The 23,717-nt window shown below is 39.4% G+C and overlaps 1 protein-coding gene across 3 annotated transcripts in view; it reads right to left on the reverse strand.

Moving 5' to 3' along the window:
* The window catches only part of LOC122642412 (1,4-alpha-glucan-branching enzyme 2-2, chloroplastic/amyloplastic-like), a 71,500-nt gene that overhangs the window by 38,450 nt on the left and 9,333 nt on the right, over positions 1-23,717 (reverse strand). For 2 of the 3 annotated variants that reach the window (XM_043835871.1, XM_043835889.1), the window contains 7 exons: positions 18,535-18,577; positions 16,339-16,398; positions 10,503-10,583; positions 9,278-9,394; positions 9,011-9,094; positions 5,669-5,790; positions 5,257-5,376 (listed from right to left, as the gene is read on the reverse strand). In XM_043835871.1, the coding sequence (XP_043691806.1) occupies positions 5,257-5,376; positions 5,669-5,790; positions 9,011-9,094; positions 9,278-9,394; positions 10,503-10,583; positions 16,339-16,398; positions 18,535-18,577 (627 nt within the window). Of the gene's footprint in view, positions 1-5,256; positions 5,377-5,668; positions 5,791-9,010; positions 9,095-9,277; positions 9,395-10,502; positions 10,588-16,338; positions 16,399-18,534; positions 18,578-23,717 lie in introns of all 3 variants that reach the window. The other variant, XM_043835880.1, reaches the window with a different exon arrangement.

Consider the following 23,717-nt stretch of genomic DNA (forward strand, 5'->3'; position numbering starts at 1 on the left):
AAACTTGGGAGGTTCTCTCCAATCAACCTGGGTGACGAATGGATCGTCGGTAGCTTGTTGGCAAAGTTGTCGATTCTCCACTCCAAGGTTGATCTTTTCAGCTAGAGTTGTGTGATCGCCTTTCAACTTTCGAAACCATTCGACCTCTCGCTCCTCCTGAGCATGTCGTCATAGTGGTCTCATAGCAAAAGCACACCTTTCATCTTCCGATGAGGGTGATTGACTGCTTGTGGTGTTATCCGATCTACTGGAATGATGAGATGAGGTTCGCAAACGCTCCATCTCAAGATTCATTGCAGCCATCTGTTGACGTAGTTGAGCATTCTCGCCTCTCAATGTAACGTCCTCTATGTGACTAGTGTGATCTCCCCTACGCTTGAGAGCCATACTTGCTGCACCCTGACCTTACTTTGGCTCTGATACCAGAATGGAGCAGCCCTGAGCTAGGGATAGGATCGAGCAGGGTAAAAGAGGAAGGACACTCAATCACAAGGCTGGAACTCGCAAGCTCCTTTGAAACGCTCCAATGGAGGTCAAAATTCAATATTATTCAAATCTGAATTTCCTTATTACAGTAGATCCTTTTATAGGATTCCCAAAGCCCAATCTCAATCCCTAAGCCTAAGATTGAGTTTTACTAAAATAAGAACATACTAAATAAAAACATAGCATATTAGGTAAAAACTAATTAAGGATAGGATTAGAAGGCAATCAACTGTAAATCAGCCAAGCAAGGATCCTTGATTGTAGTCAGAATCCAATTTGCCAAGTTGGGGCTCTTATTCTCTCAGATCTTCTAAGTATCTTTGGGTGGTTGAGCTGGCTTCCACGTCCTCCACTGCTGCATCTATGCCTACATCACTTTCATAGAAAGAACCACTCCCCATCTGCCCTTATGAAGATTGATATCCGTAAAGCTTTTGACTCTTTGAGATGGGACTTCATTGTCTCAATATCATGAATAAGATGTCCTTCCCCCTATCTTCATCAATTGGGTCTTCTGCTGCATTTCCTCCCATTCTCTGTGCTTGTCAATGGAAGCCATGCTGGTTATTTTGCCTCCTCATTGGGTATTCGCCTAGGCTTCCCCCTTTTCCCCTACATATTCACTTTAGCCCTTGAAACCCTTTATAGAAGTATCTAGTCTTCAACAGATCAGCAACTCATTATCCCACTCCCCAAGTGCAAGGCCTTAAAGCTTTCCCACCTTACTTTTGCCAATGATCTCATGCTCTTTTCCAAGGCTAACCCTCCCTCTCTTGAATCTTGTTTATCCTGTTTGAGATAGTTTGAGCATGTGTCTGGGCTTTGCATAAACTTCTCCAAATCCCTCCTGTTACTTTCTGGGGTTTCTGATGAGGTCAAGGTCTGCCTCAAGGACCTGACTGGTTTCTCTATTGGCCTTCTCCCTATCAAATACCTTGGGCTCCCATTGATCCCCTCCAGATTGACTGCTCACATTGTATCCCTATGCTGACCTCATGCGAAAGAGACTTCAACTTTGGAAGGGCAAGTTACTATCTATATAGGCCGGCTTGAATTGATCAGATCGGTCCTTCAGTCCACCTATTTTTATTGGTCAGGTATCTTCGGTCTTCCTAAAGCAGTTATTGTGAAATTTGAAGCTCTTATGTGCTCTTTCCTCTTGAAAAGATCTGATTGCTCCAGATTCCTCTGCCCCATCTCTTGTGCCTCTGCTTGTCTCCCAAAAAAGGAGGGAAGACTGGATCTAAGTCGCATTAAAGATGTCAATTCGACTGGTATCCTGAAGTTGATTTAGAAATTAGCTGCTAAGAACAAAAGTATTTGGGTCGACTAGGTTTATTCTAGGCATCTTCGTAATGACTCTATCTGGACAGTTCCTATCTCCTCAGATGCTTCTTGGGCCTGGAGAAAGATTCTGAATCATAGGCCTCTTGTTGATGGATATATCACCTCATTGATTAATAGCTCTTCCACTAGATTTTGGTAGGACTTATGGCAGACTCTTGGCATTCTCCTTTATTTGGTTGGTGACATAGCCATCTACAGTTTGGGTTCGAACAGACGTGCTATGGTCTTTGATATTATCCAGGACAATATTTGGGCTCCTCCTATCTCCTCCTTCATCCATCTGGGCTCTATATGGTTTCCTCTTGCTGGTATTCTCTAGAAGGCCGGCTCGTAAGGGTGATTTGGTTTCTTGTACTTCCTCTCCTTCAGGTCTTTTCAGATTGAAGTTGGCTTGGAATCAACTCAGACCTCACGGTTCTATTGTTCCTTGGTGCAATCTGATTTAGTTCAAGTCTCACATTCCTCGCCACAGCTTTACTTCTTGGCCTGCTCTCTCCTACTGCCTTCCAATGCAATCCTTTCTCATCCAGAGACACATCCCTGTCCTGCCTTCTTGCAGCCTTTGTTGAAATGCCACTGAAGATGTTGACCATCACTTCTTCAGCTTACCTTTTTCTTTTAGGATCTGGACTGGTCTCCTTGCTCTTTGTTGGCCCCGTAGACAAAGAATCCTGCCTTTTCATCGTGAGGGGATCTGGATGGATATGAAGTTCGGAGGTTCTTCAGTAAGTGACAGATTCGGTAAACTTGTGTTTGGCGCTGCCATCCATCACATTTGGTTGGAGCAAAACCTTAAAAGGTGGACTCCCAACTCCAGATCTTATCAGCAGATTTGGGACTCCATCTTTTTTTATGTAAAAAGCAAACTGCCCGTATCATATTCAAGATGTGTACTCTCCCAAAAATAGGCTCATCATCGCCTCATGGAACCTCCCGCACTCTTTCTATTGTGGTGTGCTATTATAGTTTGTTTTTCTTTTGGGCCGCGCCCTATGTATTTTCTGTCTCTCAGGAGCCCTGTTTTTCTTTCTGTTCTGGTAGTGATATTTTTTATTCACCCGAAAAAAAAATCAGTACCTTACATAAAACATAAGCTCCTAGTCCAGAAATAATTTATAGTAGTTTTGAAATGCTTACAGGTTGGGTATGTACATGCAGGTTTATATTTACCATATGGTCAAACAGATCATAATGTTGACTTCGTCTGACTTAGATATGGGCTGTAAATATGTGTGCAAGTCAATTCGACTAAGCATTATTCCAATTACATGGGATCAGCTAATCCAGTTTGTGAATATCACTTTCTTTAGATTGAGTGCCACTTTCTGAGTCACAAGCCCCAGTGTCCTTTTTCACTGCCACTTCAATTCAGATTGGTAGTGCTGCAAGCCTGTAACTTGGACTGGACCAACCTGAACCTAGATTGACCCAGCCAGAAATTTTATTGGGCTAGGCTGTGACTTTCAGCCCATGTGCCAAAATAGGGTTAAGATTTAGGTCTCTGACTCAGCCCAGCTCACGTATCCTTTATACATGTGTGTGCATATATATGAGTTAAATTGCTAAGAGAGAGAGAGAGAGAGAGAGAGAGAGAAACTATATTTGGACCCTGAGTGAGATAAGTAGAAACCAAACAGGGTTTTGGTTTTCGACATAGCATTTTTTGGTGTTCCATCCCCTTTCTATGGTCAATTGGTCACCTATCCCCTTCTGCCTAGAGCGCCGGTTTTGAGACCTGCAACTCCTCTTCCACCAGGCACTGGCAGTTCCTCCTTCAGTTGTTCCCAAAGCAAGGTCTCTGGAATGGGATGTGATCTGCTGCTACTTCAGGTCAGTAGCTTCTCCTTTGTTCTATGAGTTATGGGTGCGAATCTGTTTTGAACTTAGAAGGACAAGGACTCCACAGAGTTCTGAACTAGGAGTGACTCCATTTTCTTGTCTCATTGCTGGATTATTTAATCTCAAAGGAGCAGAGAAATGCCATTTTACTCCATTTATGGAACCTCATACAGTAGTCTCTTAAAGGCTTTTCCATATACTCTCCTCCTATGTGAGCATTAAGAAAATGGAAAATAGAAGGTAAACCTATATAGCAAAGAGCGCACATATTCTGCAAGACTAAGTTACTTCTTCAAGTAAAAAACACATAAAATTGTTGATGCGTTCCAACTAGAGTGGCTCCTTGAGCCACAGTGGATAATTTATGTAAGAATGTTCCAGTCTTTTACACTTTAGAGGGGTATCTAGAATATCTATGTCCCAGGACAATAAATATGAATAATGAAACATGAGGAGGCACTGTCAAGTGTAGTGACATGCAGTCCTCCTAATCATAGTTCAAAATCTTGTCGAAATTTTGGATATTTTGGTGGGTCCGAGACGAGATGGTAGGTCATAATGAAAAAAATGCAAATTTCAGTCACCATTTAGTCGAAATTTCGGTAACATTTCGTTTCGTTATTTCACTCATTTCGGCATTTTGCACCCCAAAATGGCCAAGTAAAACTCATAGAAAAAAAATGTTTCAGTGAAATTTCACCAAAAATTTCGGTATCTCAAAAATTTTGGTCTGGCCGAAATGGCCTTCTGAGACGAGATTAAGTACTATGCTCCTAATCGACTACAACTCATCATAATGAGAAAATGTTCCACTTTAAAAAACTAATAAATAACAACGCTTACAGCGCCTTTTTTTTCTTTCAAAAATCTCAATATCCTCTGCTGAAAAATGAAGACTAAGACTGGAACGGAGTATCATTTTTTTTTTGGGGAAGGTCGAGGGTTAGAAGGAATCTGTTTTGGGGTTTCCAACTCCAGACGGAGTGACGAAGTCAATTTTGACTAGTGTTCTTTGGGAATCAGAGCCTTGTAGAGCCCAAGGGGTCATTACATTGAGATTCGATACTATTGAGACTGTATTAAGCTCCAATTGGAGGAGACATGAAATACTCTCTTCAATTGGATTTCAATTTTCCCATTAGAAGGGGTTTCACCAGTCATTTGTGAGGGTGATTCTGCCACAACATAGCATGGGTCAACTCTTCCAAGGATTGATCTTGGACATCTCCCAACATCATCAGAAAATTAAAACACGGAAACCAAGGTCAGCAAACTATTGGCCGATGCTCTAGCTAACTAAGCAAGGAGTATTGATACCTAGATGGTGCCCAGGAAAAGAATATCTTGCAATAACATAGTCCAGTGTTTGTAGAGTTCATAGTATACTGTTTAGTGAGGGCTTCTCTTCATTTTTCTATCTTTTTGTTCTGGTGGGCAGATTGGTCATTTATTGTACCAGGTTGTTTACTTGTACTCATTCCTATTGCATCACTAAACATGAAGTTTTTTTTGGTAGAAAAAATGTATAAATAAGCTAGTTGTCGATGTCTTGACTACACTTTGTCCCTAGGGAATCTGACTCACCTGTGAACAATATCCATAAGAACAAGCAGACCAAGCTCATGAGCTTTATCTATCAAAGACTTGAGATCATCTGGAGTTCCGAAACGGCTACTAGGGGCAAAAAAGTTGGTGACATGGTACCTACAGATATAAAATATTAGAATCTTCATATATAGGAAAATTATGCGTCATAAGTGGCAATAGATGAAAATAAAAGTAGGTCAACAGCCACCATTCGGACAAAAAAATGACAAGAATTGAATTAGTACCACCAACACAAAGGTACATGAAATCTAAAATGAGGCCAGAAAAGGTGGCGAACAGAGAGACAGAGTAAACATTAGATGTACTCAGTCAATCCTCTCTATTCTTTCTATAGTGCTTTAGAATTCAAATGTGCATACATGCATAAAGCATATTAAAGAAAGCATACCCAAAACTAGCATAATATGAATGCTCTTGAATAGCCATAATCTGAACTGCATTGTATCCAAGCCTTTTAATGCGTGGGAGTACATCATCTCTAAAATTGGCATATGTGTTGATCACAGGCTCCTGCATATAAAAAATGATGATATTGAAACATCATATTAAGGGTAAAGATCATATATAATGGTTAAGAACTAGCAAGAATCTCCTGAGAATGCAAAATGGGCTATCTTTAATGACAAAACAGGCTTTCAATTTGTTAAATATTGTACCGTGAGGGGAGTCTATTTCCTTTGTTATGTCGGTATTGGTTTAGTGTTTGACTGTATTCAGTCTAATAGAGTCATATTAGCAAGGTTTAAAGTATTGGTATCGGGTATCGTATCAGAAAGGTGATTTTAAGACATCATATCGTATCGGAGAGATGCAAAATACAGTAAAGATACACATATAAGTATTTAGGATACATATGAAATACAGTTTTGAAGCATAAAACACTATAGATAAGTAATATGTACAATATATCATGTATAAAGAGAACAAAGTACGATGAGACAAGTGCATTTAATAGATTATGTATGAAGGATGAAGTTTCTTACTTGTACAAATACCACAAAAAAAAAAAAAAAGTCATTTTCAGTTTGGGGAAGATTTAGGGTTTAGCCATTTAGATACACACCCCATTGCATTAAAAAAAAAAAAAAACTAGTTTGATGGAATCATTAAGTTTGTTTTTCACTAACCTAGTGCTCCATTGTAAAAAAATGATACCAAAAATCAATATTTGAGCAAAAAATTCAAAGTTATGATAGAAAACTATTCTTGCGCAAAAATGGTTTTGATCCTTGATTGCAGATTGTTTAATTACCAAATGATGATGAAATCAACACTACTAGAGTTGTTTTTGCCAGTAGAAACAAGAATCAAATTGATTTTGCCAAAACAAAATTGATTACAATGCCTTACAAGAGCTCTTGGTAAGTGCTTTGAGTCATTGATCTAGTTATATATTTTCTCAGAGATGTATCAAGTGGTCTATAAGGATCAACCATATCACGTCATGTAGAGTGCTGCTGTTGACTGGTGTTCTTCCTACTTGTTCATCACTTTCTCCTTATTCTTTTCTTCCCTTATTTACTCTATTGTTACTCTTTTATATATTTCTGTTGCCATCGACGTTGCTGAACCAAACCTTACTCTGTTCTGGGTGGTACTGGCAGCCCTCAAGTTTGAGGTCGATCTCCCTCATCTCCTTCCCTTTTTTTGCTAAGATTCGGGGTGGGAGTACCTCTGCTAACCCTCAAGTCTCAACCCTAAGCCCTTCTCTGTCATGAAAATCGAAATGAAGATTAGTTGAATGAAAAAATTGCTTTGAAGCAAAAGATTCTCTTGTCCAATGGCTGTGGCATGAAGGACTGTTAGGAGCCTGGCCATGAGAGCCAAATCCTATTATCCCCCTTCTTCTCTTATCCTCTCTTCTATGCAATCGACCATTTATGTTGTTGTTCTCTGCTGCACAATTCCATTGCTGTGAAGATCAACTGAAGGCTGCTACCAATCTCCAAACCATGGAAAGAGAACTCGGTCAAAGCCTGACGATACCACCGAGATATCTCAGTTTCGCAAGAAACCGAAACAAGATGTGGGTGGATTTTAAAAAGTCACTGGTTTCGACCAGTTTTGACAGTTTTCGACTGAAACAACCCATATTTCGCAGGTTTCGACACTCATGCCCATCTAAACTTGAGGAAACCAGGCTCGAAACTAGGACAGACAGTTATTTACGCCAAAAACCAAGACAGACAATTATGCCTAATATCATTTAAGATATTATTCATAAATAAGCAAAATTTGAATCCAATAAAAATAGTTACAAAATAAAATTCCAAAAGGATAAAAAGTCAACCCCCCCTCCCCCAATTCAAGAACAAAAACTGGATTTTTGGCGATAGGTGAAATTTTCAACTTTCTAATGCTGGGGTTTTTCTCAAATCTATAAATTTCATAAATCTTAATATGGTAAAACATTGCTAAAAACCAAAAGTGCGGTTAAAAATTCATTTGTTTTGATGTCTAAAAAATTATTTTCATTTAAAATCATTTTGAAAGCATTCGCGCACACACCAAATTAACTTTGACCGGAACATAACTCCTTCAATATAAACCAGATTTAAGCAATCTTGGATTTGTTGGAAAGCTATCAAAATAAAGCTAACATATACACTTACTTAAATGATAGTTCGCATAAATAAGTGTCTGTCTTGACAACTATGATTCTCAATACACTGTGCGTACACTAGTAAACTTGGGTCAAAAACATCAAGTACCATTTGGGTTTTTTTTTTTTTTTTTGTGAAAATAGTTCATGCATTGTGTTTAGAATGTAAAAAATAGGCTCTATACAAAAAATATGATAAAAAAAAACATTTCTTAGCCTTGAAACCACCAGCTCGAGTTGGCTGGGAAAAAATCACAGGTTTCAACCAATTTCAACCATATCTCAGTTTCTGGCTGGTCGAAACCCGAGTTTTAGAACCTTGCACCAAACACAGCCAAAGTTGCTGCTGCTCTTTCTCCCATTCGATTGAGGCTGCGGCTGCTACTGCAAGTGGAATTGTTGCTGTCATTCCTGAGTTCCACAACTCCATATCCCACCAGTCCACCAGAATCTGCTGGGTTTTGGAGCACAGAACCACACCACCTACCCCTCCACTCGATCCCAATTCTGGCTTATTCTGCTGGCTGGATTGCCCTACACCACTAACCTTCTATTTTCTTTCTCAACTTCCATCTCCAATTCTGTCCATCAGAACTGAACCAAACTTGCAGCAAAGCTTCTCACCATCAAGGTTTACATTCGACCTTCATTGGGAGCCAAATACAGTGCTGGTTTGTGAGATATTCCATAACCTTCTATTTTGGAGTTATTTCCATATCTCAGCATCCAACCATCAGAATTGGATGAAATTTGGATCATAGGCTCCCCTCACTTACTACTACACTCGATCCAAGTTGGGTTGCATTCACATGGCTGGTTTGGCTTAATTTCCTAAACCTTCTAATTCTGTCTTTGTTTCTATTTTGGATTTGTGGGTATACTTGGGGCTAAATTAACCTTAATTTAGTCTTACATTAGTTCCCTTTATCTGATTTTCCAGCTCTGGACTTCTTGTTATACTCCCCTCTTTAGTTTTGATTTTTAATCCTCTTTGTTAGAGATCCACGAGCAGATCCCTACCCTTGAGTTCCATTTCTAGGGCTTGAGGGTTAGATCTACATAATAATTAAACCAAAAAAATAAAGCAAAAAAAGAAAATGTTCAATAGGGAAAAGGAGGAATGCACACCGTGCTACTCATTCCAACATGTGATTCATATATCCGAAGTGATTTAGGTCTCTTCGGTTGAGGATGTTTAAAAACATACTTTTCCTGTCAAAACATGAACATCAGTCTTAATAAACAAATAAAGATGCAATTTAAGGAAGAAAAAAAAAAAAAAGTACCAGCAAATAAAAGAGGGATCCTTTGTAGAATAAGTTAATCAATCATTTCAGGAACCTTTTTTTTTCTTTTGCAATAGTAGTGGGAATAGTGAAATTGGCAAAAACATACCTCTTCAGGAGGATCATAGTATATGCCATCGTACGGAATTTCACCTGGTGCTTGTACAGAGAACTTGATCCAAGCAGGAATTGAATCTTTGATACCAGATGGAGTATCCATGCGAATCTATAATTACAAGATCACAAAAGCTTTAGTGCAGGCAGCCTGTACTGTTGAAATCACATCTGTCGGGATTAATAATAGGATACAAAGAATAGTTGGGCTAAAATATTTAAATGCAAACATGTTCCGAAACACGAACGTATCCTAAACAAGATTCCAGAGCCAGTTTCATAGAAGCAGGATAAATACACCAGGGGGACAAGCATAACATAATACAATTTACAGAATTTACCCATTGACCGGCAGATATGTGCACAAAGGATAAGTTGTGCTATTGCAGCCGATTGGTTGCAGATTCAAAACTTGGAAACAGCCTCTCCTGCGTAGCAGGGGGTAAGGCTGCGTACATTTGCCCCTCCCAGACCCAGCAGTAGTGGGCACCTCGTGCACTGGGTTGCTCTTTTTATATGTGCAAAAAGGATGAGAGGAATTAAAGAGTTATGTCTTCAACTACATGATCCCAGCAGAGTAATTATAGGACGGGTTACCTAAAATAAAATAGGGACAATTTCTAGATCTACTAGATAAGAAAAAGAATTACAAAACAAGAAGTTTTACACGAAAGTAAGTGTAAAACAAAGTCAAACGTACTTGTTTTGTAATTAACTTTCTTATCTAGTAGATAAGGCAATTTTCCCAATACAATACATAAGATTGATTACGTATTTACAGGTGGCACAAATGATCCAGACATCACAAAAGTGATGGTTAATAATTATGTCCTAAGCTACAAAACTGAAGCATTCGCTAATGTCCAGCAACCACTTCCAACAGCACAGAACATACTAATGAAATGATTGGTGACAGTAATTGTGGTACACAAGGCTAAAGTACTGATGCTTCTTGGGATTGCCAAATTTTCAGTGCTTGCCTCTCTGCTTTATTAATTTATTTACACTGTGTTCCAAAATAAAGAAAAACATACAAAATGATTACTAGAAGTCAGATCCCAGTGCATCATCAAGTTTACTAAGTAACAACACTAAACAATTTATAAAACAATAAGTGAAAGAAAAGGAATCTTCTGATCTATGGGGAAAAGATATTATGAATTTGAAATTCAGAAAGTAAGAATCAGAAGCAACTTCTATTATACATCAGGGCAAATTACCTTTACTTGAGAGCCATGACAAATTGGAGGTGAACCATCAGCATTGTTTGGCAGAAAGATCTCCCAGACACCAAATTCATTCTGAACACAGGTTACATCAGCTATCATGTTGTCAAAAGTAGTAACTATGATTGTAATGACTTATACATGGCTGAACCAATAGCCAAAGCCCAAGCACTCCCTAGGAACAGAAAGTCCCATGCGTACCAGATATATGAGACAAAAACATTAAGATCTGCTGAAGACCTGATAATTATCAAACTAAGGACATCAAAGGTATCATGCAATATCTGCAACGTTATATGAGAGACCAGATAAACCCTCATCATTCCCTAAATAAAATGGTTCATTGCACTATAAAAAGTACATCATAGTTAAAGAAAAATACCCTTGTCCAATTATCCAAATAATCTCTACACTTCGCCAATATTACAATCGCTTATCCCAAAAGCTCGAGCTATTAGGTAAATGTCACGATAACGTATATCAACACAACTACACCCACCACACGTGTAGGCCCACACACAGCTCTGCAAGTGACACCATCACATGGCACCAAGGGGGCACAACAACACATTTCACAATCCCCTCGCACTTACCAAGGATCGAACACCCAAGCTCTTGACTCTGATACCATGTTACAACCTCTTATTCCAAAAGCTCGATCTATTAAGTAAGGGCCACACAATGTCTATCAACACACTCCTAAAATGTTACGCTTTTTTAATGCATAATACTAACTACACTGGCTAACTCAAGGTGTCTTCTTTTCTCAATCAACGTACAGTTTTTGGAGATGATGTACACCTCTTTTTACTTTAGCTTTTAATAAAACATAAATTTTGGTGCTGAGAAAAAAAAATCAGGATTAATCATGGCTTAATACTTCATTCTTTTCTATTGAACAACCGAAACTTTATTAAGGGAAAATATTAGAAAAGATACAATAAAACAACAACAACTCAGCCTTATCCCAACTAAATGGGGTGGGCTACAAGGATCCTTGCAAAGACAAAAGATTATTAAAAATGGTAACTAGAAAAGATCATAACAGCAACAACTCAGCAATATTCTAACTAAATGCGATCAGCTTCATGGATCTTTGCCCTCCAATCAGCTCTATTCAAGGTCATACTTGAAGAAAAACCTAAGCTATGCATGTCTTTCCTCACCACTTCTCCCAGGGTCATTTTAAGTCTGCCCCTAGCTCTTTTAGCACAATCAATCTGAATCAAGTTACTCCTCCGAACTGTAGCATCCAAAGACCTCCGTTGCACATGGCTGTGCCACCCCAGACGACTTTCTCGAAGCTTATCTTGAATCGGTGCAACTCCCAAATAAGTCCTAATATGATTATGATCATTCCTTATTTCATCCTTTCTAGCTTTGCCACACATCCATCTCAACATCCTCATCTCCAGTCTCCACTACACTTAGCTTATCCATATGATGCTTCTTGACTGCCCAACATTCCGCACCATACATCATAGCCAGTCATATGACTGTCCTATAAAATTTTTCTTTAAGCTTTAAAGGAATCCGTCGAGCACACAACACTTCAGAAGCACCTCTCCACTTCATCCATCCTACTTTAATTCTCTGTAAAACATCTTCTATATCACCATCCTTACTGATGATTGATTCCAGGTACCTAAAATAATCACTTTGCATAATCTCCCTCTCATCAAATTTCAACCCCTCATTATCTATCCTGGAGTTACAAAAGTTACACACCATATACTCCATCTTTGTTCTACTTCTCTTAAAACCTTTTGATTCCTAGGTTGATCTCCATAACTCCAGCTTGGCGTTAATTCATACTTTTGTTTCATCCACCAAAACAATATCATCGGCAAAAAACATGGACCAAGGAACCTCATCTTGGATCCCTCTAGTTAACTCATCCATGATAAGCACAAACAAATAAGGGCTTAAAGATGATCCTTGATGTAACCCAATTGTAATTGGGAATTCACTCCCTTGACCCCCCACGATTCTTACACTAGTCACCACACCCCCATACATATCTTTAATTATGTCAACATATTTACTTGAAACACTTCTCATCCCTAACATGTGCCAGATTAAATCTCTAGGAACAATACATACAGTGCCCTCCTCTATGTGGGGGGGGGGGGTTACTACAGAATAAAGATACAATACAATGCCCTTTTTTTGAGGGGTCTAATGGGGAGGCAAGGAAAGAAGTGAAATTGAGATTTGATTCCAAGACCAGGCCACAACCAGCCAAGGCCCTTATTAGCTGCGCTGCTGGCACCCTTCATACAGTGCCCTCCTCTATGGGCTCCCTGAACAACATTAGTAGAAAACAAATCCAACAAAGCCCGATAGGAGTATTATACTCAACTTTAGGTTTTCAGCATCCTTTTTGGTCCAGTTGGAGAAGGCAATTGTACAAGAACTGAATTGATTGCTGCTAAGAAATATGGGGTGGAAGAAGCTTCAGAAAATGTTATTGCTTGGACGAGGAAAAATTCATTAGCATAGTTGTCATGGGGTTTAGGTGAACCAAGGCAGTTGAGGGGGGTCAAAAACTAAGGCAACACCAACAAGGTGCTGCCTAGGTGACCAAGGCGCCCATCAAAAAAAAATTGCCTTGACGCCTTGACAACTATGCACGTTAGAGGAATTCTGGAACCATGCACAGCTTAGAAGACCCATTCAACACTTAATTTCTCAGATGAACCTTGTCTTTCAATGGATGAAACTGAAATCGCTGATGAGTTGACAAAGAAAGGGGTGATGCATACCAGACATATTGGCCGATCCGTATTGGGATCACCGGTCATTGATCTCGCCAATCTAGCCCATACTATTAACAGATTGGCAGATATTGGGCCAGATCGGCTGATCCGATTGGAATCCCTGGCCATCCATCCAACCTACAAGACAGTCCTCTCCTCTGAATGCTAATAGCAGATTCGGCCTACAGAATTTGAGCCAAATATGATAACAGAATTGGAAGATTTAGTAGCGTTCTAGAGCTAATAGGAATGTGAGTGGCAGCTCCAGAACAGTATCAATCGATCAGAGAATTCCAGATCTGAGAACAGAATTTCACAGAGTAATATGACACAAACTGACATTAATTTTGAGCTAAAGCAGATAAGCAATTAGAGAGAGATTGAAACAGAATATAAACAAAACTTGCAAGAAATGCAGAGATGCCACAGGTACTAAAAGGTTAGAGCATTCTGACCTGTTGTTTGGAATGAATAGAACAGAGAAATAAAGAAGGTAAACAGACCAGGAATCCACCAAAGTCCAGGCCAGGAAGCCACCAAAGACTCACTTGGGAACCACCAAGCAACCACTAAATTCACAGCTATTTCAGAAAATACTGAACTGATGTATTGCTCAAATCAATCGGGGAGGCCTATGAACTTCACATCTATTTATAATGTGAGCAAACCCAAGTAGGTAGTATAGGGACTAATTATAGATAAGCTTATCCAAAAATAACTAATAAAAAAAACAGCAGTTCAATAGGATAAGACATCCCAATGACCAGCCATAAGAAGTCCCATAACCTACTAAAAGACTGCCACTAGACAATGAGATAAGGTGAAAATATAACATCCACCTAATACAACTAAGATAAAATATAAATAACACAAGTGAAATAGAAGACAACTACTAACTTACTAAGTATCCCAACAGATTTGAAATGCCCCACCTGGATAGAACACTAAAGAAGCACTAAAGTATCCAAACATGATAGAATACTAAAGTATCACAATCATAGTTCAAAATCTCGTTTCGTTTCGGTCGAAATTTCGAATATTTCGAGTATTTCAGTTGACTCAAAATGAAATGTAACCTCGAATTGAAAAAATACAAAATTTCGGTTGAAATTTCGACTGTTTGTAACATCTCGCCGAAATTTCGGCCAGACGTTACAAAAGTCAAGTATAAAAGTTCAAAGTCTTGTTACTCTCGATCAAAATTTCAACCGAGAGCTCTCCAGACTCTGGTTTTTGCTCTCACTTGTTTTTGCTGTTTTGTGATTTCTTCTTCGAATTTTTGCCGCATCAATGCCGAAATCATTTGGGAAACACATTATTGAAGATTCCTAACATATCCTAGGATAGGTTACCTTCAGCATGTCGATAATGCAATTTACATGGCAACTGTGGAGGACTATATTTGTTTCATCTCCCAGACTATGATGTGGCATTCATATGTCCTATAGTCAGAGGACAATGCACGTCGGCTCCATCGGAGTATAAGTGGGATCGATCTTGGATGACGCAATAATTATTATTAGTACTTAGTAGACACTTGAGTCACTTGACTAGTTGACTTGTATTGGGAGAATATATTGATGTCATCCAAATTATGTACTTAACATTATGACTTATGAGGCATTTACTTTATGCTAGGCAGAGAATGTACTTGTTTAAATTGCTTATTAATTATTATGTCCTCTAGTACTTAAAGTCTTAAACAGTGTGTATATGTAATTAACTAAGTTATACATTAGGATTCGACCGTATACTACCAATCAATGGTGCAAATCCAAAACACCAGTTTGGGTGACTATTTTTTGCAATTTGAACATTTACATGTGTTTATGTAGCTTAAAATAGGGTTTCCATGAAATTTCAGGCCTTAATTTGGCCTATGACCAACCGAAACCTTGCAGGAAAAATACCAAATTTCGGTCGAAGACTCGAAATTTCGAGTATTTCGGATATTTCAGTCAAACCGAAACACCGAAATGAAACGAGATTTTAAACCTTGATCACAATCAGATAGAACACTAAAGCAGCAGTGTCATATCAATAGGAGCTGCTGGGGTGTCCTATTAATAGCTATTTCCTTCTGTTCCTTCTTTGATCTGCATCACTGTCCTCCACACTGGTAAGGGTCCTATGCATGGCCTTGAAATGCAATCTAACAGGGGAAAAGGAAAAGCAAAAACAACTTTGATGCTCTCCAAAAAATGTCACATTCTGTTTTTTTGGTTTCAAAAGCCGCCCATCAGATGCACCAGAAAAATGCAGTCTTGTTTCAGAAGCAGAAACATGTACACAAAAACAGTGTTTCTGCTTTCTATGTAGATAAGAATAAAAATTCAAAAATATCCAAAATGCTGCAAAGTTTAGTAGCAACAACAGTTGCTCCAAGCTAACTCCTAAGTGCCGTACTTAGGTAGAGGCCATTGTCCACATTGGTAAGTAGTGATTGTGCTATATTTGTCGCTATAGTAAAACAATAAGACATAACCGTGTTATGCTTGGATAGAACATTGATTATTAAAGAACAAAATTTGAAAAGTGAACATTCGGAAAAGCAAGTATTCAGAATTAGTCAATTTCCACATCAACACCAAACCATATACCATATATATATATATATGATATTGGTGTGTAGGGGGGTGTTGCAATAGACTACATTTAAAAACAAAAAAGAATGTAACTTCCACAATTCTACCCATCTTCTTTACAGTGTTATGTACACCATTCTGTCTTACCAATTTCAAGCCTAGCATGTCTATATGAGAGAATCAATTCATTGTAATAGGCTAATAGCAGGAAAATATAAATGATACAATCAAATGACAAGACAATATCATATCTGCATTCAGAACTCAGAAGCACGAGGGGGCAGAAAAGGAGAGACCAAACAGGTTTGTTTATTATGAAAAAAAAATAAAAGATACCACACAGCTAGCTAAAAAAATTAGAAGTACAATATTAAAAAGCAACAAAGTAAGTTCAATAATTCTTAGAACCATGGAAAATTTAACCTCCAAGGAATCATGAAATTCTTCACCTATAAAGATAAATAAAACTAAGTATGTTTTACATACCCGGGTCATAACATCTGCATTGGGATTCCAATTGTTGAAATCTCCTATCAATGCCGCCCCCTGAATACAGTACAGAAATGTCAGACGGCAGTAAAGCATATTTGAGATATGTAGTGCCAACATTAAATAGTATGTTCAAAACAATTTCCTTACAGTAACATGATAGACAAATGGATACACTAAGAAACAATGTGAAGATGTTAAAAAGTAACTGTCATTAGGTATAATAGCACGTATCGATGTTACTTATGAAGTATCCCTATAACTTCTAGACATAATGTCAGAAAAAGAAAATTAACAGAATCCTAGAATTTTTTTTTAAATGACAACTGAATTATGAGTAATTAGGTTGCATACAGGATTAGATAGTTTAGTCCTATACTTAGTTTTATGTTAATGTTTTTTAAGTTTTAAATTGAACCGGTCCAAAACTGGTTTGAACTAGTCGTTCAATTCAAGTGATTTTTGTAGTTTTTCTTTTAATTGTTTAGTTGGGCTGGATTAGGACTCTATTTTGAGTCTATTTCAGTTTCTTAGTCAGTTTAAGTTACCTAATAGGTTAAGGTTTGGGTTAGGCCTTTCCTTTTTAATGTAGGAGTCTAATTTTGAGTCTTTTATATGAGGTTGTAAGGGGGGCAAACATTGAACACGAATTTGATTAATAAAAAAAAACTCTTGCTTGCTGCCACTGCTGCTGCTGCCCTGCTCTGTTGAATGTGGCCTTGTGAGTCATATCAAGGTGAAGGGACTAGTGGATCGCCAGTTGACTCCTTGCGTCTTGTAGACCGGGAGGATCTGTTATTTGTCTTCAAGCTGCAGCCATTGAAGATCTGCTATTCAAGCAAGTAGCTTACTGTTTCAGCAATCATCCTTCTTCTCCTAATCCTCTAACCTAAGCCCATCGATCCCCATTAATCTTAATCGATCCACTAAACCCTAGCTCATCTTCAATCTGTCCAGCCATATTCCACCATTAGAATTCATTCAAATTTCAACCACAACACCCCCATAGTAATCCCTACACTCGATCCTAGCTCTGCCCCATTCTCCCATCAAAACCCTAATCCCCCTCAACTCCTATCAAAGCCCTAAAACCCTAAAATACCCATAGCTCATTCCCACCGTCAGATTCTGTCCAAATTTGGTTCAAATCTTCCCCTCACCATTAGGGAAGCTCAATCCTAACCCCTGCCCAAAACTCTTACTCTAAACCCTAAAACTCTCCAATCCCATCTATCCCAAAACCCGAAACCCTAATTTTCTGATTTTTAAATTCTCACTAATCCTAGTTCATTACACTCTCCTAAACCTACCTAGCATTACCAAATAAGAATTACCCCCATTACCCTTGACCAAACCCTAAATTTGATCTAAATCCTCAAACCTGTCCAATCGGCCAGCAGTTTGAAAGATCCTGGTTACTTGGCTCCTAGTAGATCCTTTGTCTATCTAGGACTACATTAGAGGGGGAGTGTTGTAATATGGGTTCAAGGGTATTTTTGTCATAGGGGTATTTCAGTCCTTGTACCTATTCTAGAATGTTCCTACTATCATTATAAATAAAGAGGGGCTGTGATCATAAAGTCACAAGCCATTAGTCATATTCTCAACACAATGTTTAGGTCAAAACAGTCAAAGCTTGAAATTTGATTACAATGAACATTTGCTTGGTGGACTCTGGACCAGCTTTAAGAAGTCTAATCAAATGTACAGTCATCACATACAGCCAATTAGCCATATAGGATCCTCTCACCTTCCCTTTTCTTTTTCTTTTCTTTTCTTTTTTTTTTTTTTTTTTTTTGGATAGATCTCACTTTTCCTAGTTTCAATCCAACCATAAGGCTAATTAAATTGTAACTGATTACAACAACTTCAAACAGGCCATTAGGCCCATCACAGCTTCACTTTAATCTTCAACCATCTAGCTCAGCAGTCAGCTCTATGTGATCCCTTTTGAAACCAAATAGCACAATGGGCATCAATTTTTTTACATGCATAAGACAACTTGCACCAGCAGGTGTTTGGAAAAAAAATACAAATTAAACTGGCGCTCACAATTCCATGTTGGTAGGCTGGTAATATTACTTAGCGACTTACCAAGGAATAGTTAGAGAAAATGAACAAGCGATAAGTTCCACACAAAATAATTTTAGAAGAAAATAATGCATTACAGTCAGATAATCAAGAAAGACAAACCTTAGCACCAGGTGCCCACTCTCTATAAGTTATACCTGTGGAGCTGAAAAACCAAACAAGAAGGAATATGAAAATTAATTTTCTCAATTGACACAGCCAGTGCCACTGAAATAAAAGTTTGATTAACAAGAAATCAGACACAAGGAAACAAATGAGCTCACAAAATCAATTTAAAAAAAAACGGAGCTCACAAATGGAATGCAACTTGATCTAACAATAATTGTCATCATAGTAATAATCAAAGATAATAAGAAAATACTGTAGAGTTTATCAAGCTGTTGCACCATGAAGACCATGAAGACCATAAAGAGGTAGCAAAGATAGAGTTGGATACATCAAGTTTGTTGCTCAATCAAAAGTTGTATACTGAGCTTGGTAGAGGCTGCAATGACACAAGATTCTTAAGTTAGGTAGAATCAATCCAGTAGATGGATCATGGCTTGAGGAGGTCTTTGAGGAGGATGAGGTGCATTAATATTGAAGCACAAAGGATGATACACTCCAAGCCCCATTTGGCTTCACAATAACCTTTTAGAAGATATGTCAGGACACCATCAAAGAAGAACTGAAGGCCATATTCAATGGGCTACATACTAATTGAAATGGGGCTTCTACCTCAACTTTCATCCCAATGCTACCAAAAAGAGAGGGGGTGGAGTAGCTCAATGACATGTTCGTCTTGTCTCAATCACATATAAGGCAGCTGGAAAGAAGCAGCATAGTGGCTGAAAGCTGTGATAATGTAATATGTGTCGATCAAGGTGTCTTTATTAAGGGCTGTCATATTCTCGACGGAGTCCATACCACCTGTTTATGTGTTGATTCCACCTTGAGATAAGGGTGAAAGGATATGGGGCACCAAACAGATCTAAAAAAAATTGACCATGTGGAAGGTACTCCTTAGGAGTCCTTAGGAGAGATTATGAAGTTTATGGTCTGTGATCCGAAGTGCAGAAAATGGACAAGTGAGAGCATCTCTAAAACTTGTTTTGCTGATTTTGGAGAATGAATCCCCGGATCTATACTTCAAAAGTACAAGAGTTCAATGCACAGCGACCCCCTCGCACCTAAACCCCCACCCCCAATGTTCATTATTCTAGTTGATGCCTTGAGCAAGCTGTCTACAAGACTTTCAAGGCAGGTTCTATGGAGGGTTATAAGGTGAAAGAAGATTTGCCCAAATATTAACCATTTTCAATATGCTGACTACACATTCGTCTTTTGAGACCCTTCCATTGAATAAACCTCTGATATTGGATGCACTCTCAAGGTTTTTAAGGACGTCTAGACACTTGGTGAAACTCTATTTTACAGCTGGGGAAGACAAGGACATTTTTCAGAGATGTGCTTCTATATTTGGCTTACCGATTTGGAGCACCTTTGAGATCCACTCATACTTCGAAAGACTAATGAGGGGATAGTTGGTGTCATAGAAAAGAGAGACACCCTCTAGGGAGGTAAACAACCCTAATCAAGAGTGCAGGGGGCATCGCTTATGAGATGACAGGAACACAAATGAAGCTTTTAAACAGAAGTGGATCCGAAGCAAGAGGCCCTTTGGGGGAACATCATCGAACTTAAATATGGGACACATAATAGAAATAAGAAGTGGGAGAACATTGGCACAACGGTTAAGTTGCGCTATTGCAACTTATTGGTTGTGGGTTCAAAATTGGAAACAGCCTCTCCTGCGAAGCAGGGGGTAAGGCTGCATACATTTGCCCCTCCCAGACCCTACAGCAGTGTGCACTGGGACACTCTTTTTTTTATAATAGAAGTAAGAACCCAAGTCAATTCAAAAACATATAGCATTAAAAATTTTTCAAAAACACTATGAACATGCACAGAGGAAGGCATTATGACAACCCGAGAAAAGGTGTTGAGTAGGTTTAAGGTTGATGTGGAGAGAGAGAGAGAGAAAGGATCTGAATTTGAGAGGATGACTGGTGCGATAGGGCTAGATGGTGTGAATATGCCCACAAGCCACAACTATACTACATGATTCCATCAAAAGAAATTCCTATTTGCCATTACTTTTGGTGGAGCAACAAAAGAATAATCTGGAGCCCATATGAGGCACCCACTCAACAATAGGTAGATGAAAAGGTATAAGCAGTGTATCCTCCACAGACAAATACAAAAAGATGTGAGAACACATATAAAACCAAAAAGAGAGGCTTCAATTATACATCCTAATCCAACACCAGGTCCAATCTACTAGACCCCACAAACTCTCCCAAACCAAAAACACTAAATCAAAAGAGCTCCAATGCCAAACCAATTCTGCACATAGCTCTGGCCTTTATCATCAACCGTCTCGTGTTACATTCTTTCCATGGACCCCAAGTGCTGGAAAAAATGATAAATTTCGAAAGCACAAATCTCTTGGGCATAAAGCAACAAATTGGCCAAGCAGAGAAAATTATCTATTCCACAGGTACTTTCCAATTATCACTGAAAGGTCCCAAGTAGTAATTCCACATAACTGGAGCAATTTCACATTTGAGAAACATATGTGCCGCAGCCCCCTCCTCCTTGGGAAAATTATATTTAGCCAGCAGAAATTCATGATTGTTGATAATGACCCATCTGATTAGAGACATGGTGATCCAAAATTACATAAGCATGCATGGAGAGGTGAGAAAAATCATGTTTAGATGCAGGAAGATTTAATTTCATGGTATAATTTTTCTGTTTTCTTCTCTTCTTTCTTCCTCTTTTATTCTTCTCTTTCTCCTTTTCTCGTTTTTCTGGTTGTCTGGGCTGAGTTTAGCTTGTTGACATGCGTGTCGCTGTTGTTGGTCTGCTTTCCTATGCCATGGCAGTGACCTTTTTTTGTATCTTCTCTCTCCTCTTCTTTAATAGTCTAATACTTTGGTTTCAATAAAAAAATAACAAACATGTTAACCCTCCTTCAGAATTAGAAAAAAAAATTGATGAAAGAATTTTGTATTTTTTCCCCAAGTTTGATCAACATAGTGTTTGAGTGTTATTGCCAATGAAACCTCCTCCTTCTATCTGTTCAATTCAGATCTGAGTCTCTCTTTTCTCATCAGGTAAGAATCCACCCTTCTACGCTTTGTTTATTTTCATCCTCTTCTTTATTCTTCCTGCTATTCTCCCTTTTCCCTGTCAGAGGTGCATGCCTGTTTTCCGGTTAAATTTCTGAAACAAAGTTTTGCATAACTGCTTATCTGGTAATAATCTTATTGAATATATACTTAATGACAAAGTATTTGTCATTGAAATCTCTTCATTCCAATCATTGATCACTGGCTTATCAATTATCATCACCTAATTCTCCATCTAAGTTGCTTGCCATGTTTTTCTGAGTTCTCTGCCAACAGCCCATCTTGTCATCTCAGGTTACATTAATTTAATATTTTCTGGTTTCAGACTGCTAAGTAGGCTTGGGTGATTCTGTTCGTAAAGCCACATCCCTATTTGACTGAATTTTAAAGAGCCACATCCCATCTATTTTTCCTTGTTCCTGAAATTCCAGAATTATTTACTCTTATCTTAAGTACAGCCTGTGTAGTATTTCGTAATTACCTGGAAAAACTAATTTTCTTAAATTGCACTAAAGTTGAGATTTCTGCAAACTTTTAAGATTCTTCATTCTGACAAGTCTAATCCTGGTTTAGAGTGTGGATCCAGCCTGCGTTCCTAGATTCTATTCTAGACCTCTGAATTCTGAACCACACCAATTATGATCCATATCCTCCTCAATAGAAACGATTCCTTAAATTTTGCCTTCAAATCTAATCTTCTTGCCAACACAGCCAAAAGCTTCTCTGTTCCTCTTCCTAATATTCCCTTTCAAAAGCTGAAATTTTAGGCTTAAGCATTGGACTTTCTAGGGCCCAGAAAGAATTCCACCGTCACACAACACTCACAAAAACTCTTCAGATTCTAACCACCTATTCTCAAATTTAAAAGTAGATTAGTTTTGATCTAGGTGGCACTTGGAAAAGAATTTAGTCACTTATGATTCAAACATGCATAGCACATAGCTTCCTGGAAATAGCACGCCCTCTCCCTCCTCCCCCCCCCTCCCCCGTCCGCCTCTTCCTCCTCCCCCCCTCTCCCCCCCCCCACCCCCCCTTCCCGGGCCCCCCCCCCCCCCCCCCCCCCCCCCCCCCCCCCCCCCCCCCCCCCCCCCCCCCCCCCCCCCCCCCCCCCCCCCCCCCCCCCCCCCCCCCCCCCCCCCCCCCCCCCCCCCCCCCCCCCCCCCCCCCCCCCCCCCCCCCCCCCCCCCCCCCCCCCCCCCCCCCCCCCCCCCCCCCCCCCCCCCCCCCCCCCCCCCCCCCCCCCCCCCCCCCCCCCCCCCCCCCCCCCCCCCCCCCCCCCCCCCCCCCCCCCCCCCCCCCCCCCCCCCCCCCCCCCCCCCCCCCCCCCCCCCCCCCCCCCCCCCCCCCCCCCCCCCCCCCGGCCTGTTTCACTTGAGATAAAGAAACTGACTAACTGCAGTGGTGAGTTGTTGTTATACCAACTGAGATACCTTTAGCATTGACTTCACATGTTCGTTTTGGTCAAAAGAAACTGCAAACAGTTTCATGCCTTCTCCCGTCTACCACTGGTCCTCTCCCACACATGTAATAATGTTAAATCCCTACAGACAATCAACAGACTCACACATAAACAAATATTATCGCGATTCTCCTAAAAATTCCTCCCTATTGCATCAGTATTGGAACCATGAACGGTTTAAAAGAAATTCAACCCCAACCCATTCTCTCAAGGAGAATTGGTAGAGAGTAAGCCCCCACAAGTGCATTGGTGTGCTGAATACAACTGTCTTAAAGAAGGTGACAGATCACTAATAGAACCCGAGGCTAAGATGGTGTTTGTTTTACACAACCACACAAGCATACACAAGTTGCTCCACTCATTGAAAATACAAATCTGAAGCATGAAGAAGACTACACAAAAAGTTCAATGACAAGGGGGAAAAAAAGGGGGGAGAGAGAAGATAACTGTAAACATTTAGATTGGTTGTAGTTGCAGATTCCTGAGCCAAAGGCAATGATATTAAATTGCAGCTAGAGAATTGTCTTCTACAAGCAATATTATTTAATCCATCAGAAATTAAACCATAATTAGCTATGGCAACAGTACATTAGTGGCAACATTGCTACTGGAAACACAATTTACATATACCTGACAATGATGTACATCACAGA

The sequence above is a fragment of the Telopea speciosissima genome, chromosome 1, assembly GCF_018873765.1.
Source record: "Telopea speciosissima isolate NSW1024214 ecotype Mountain lineage chromosome 1, Tspe_v1, whole genome shotgun sequence".
NCBI lineage: Eukaryota > Viridiplantae > Streptophyta > Magnoliopsida > Proteales > Proteaceae > Telopea > Telopea speciosissima.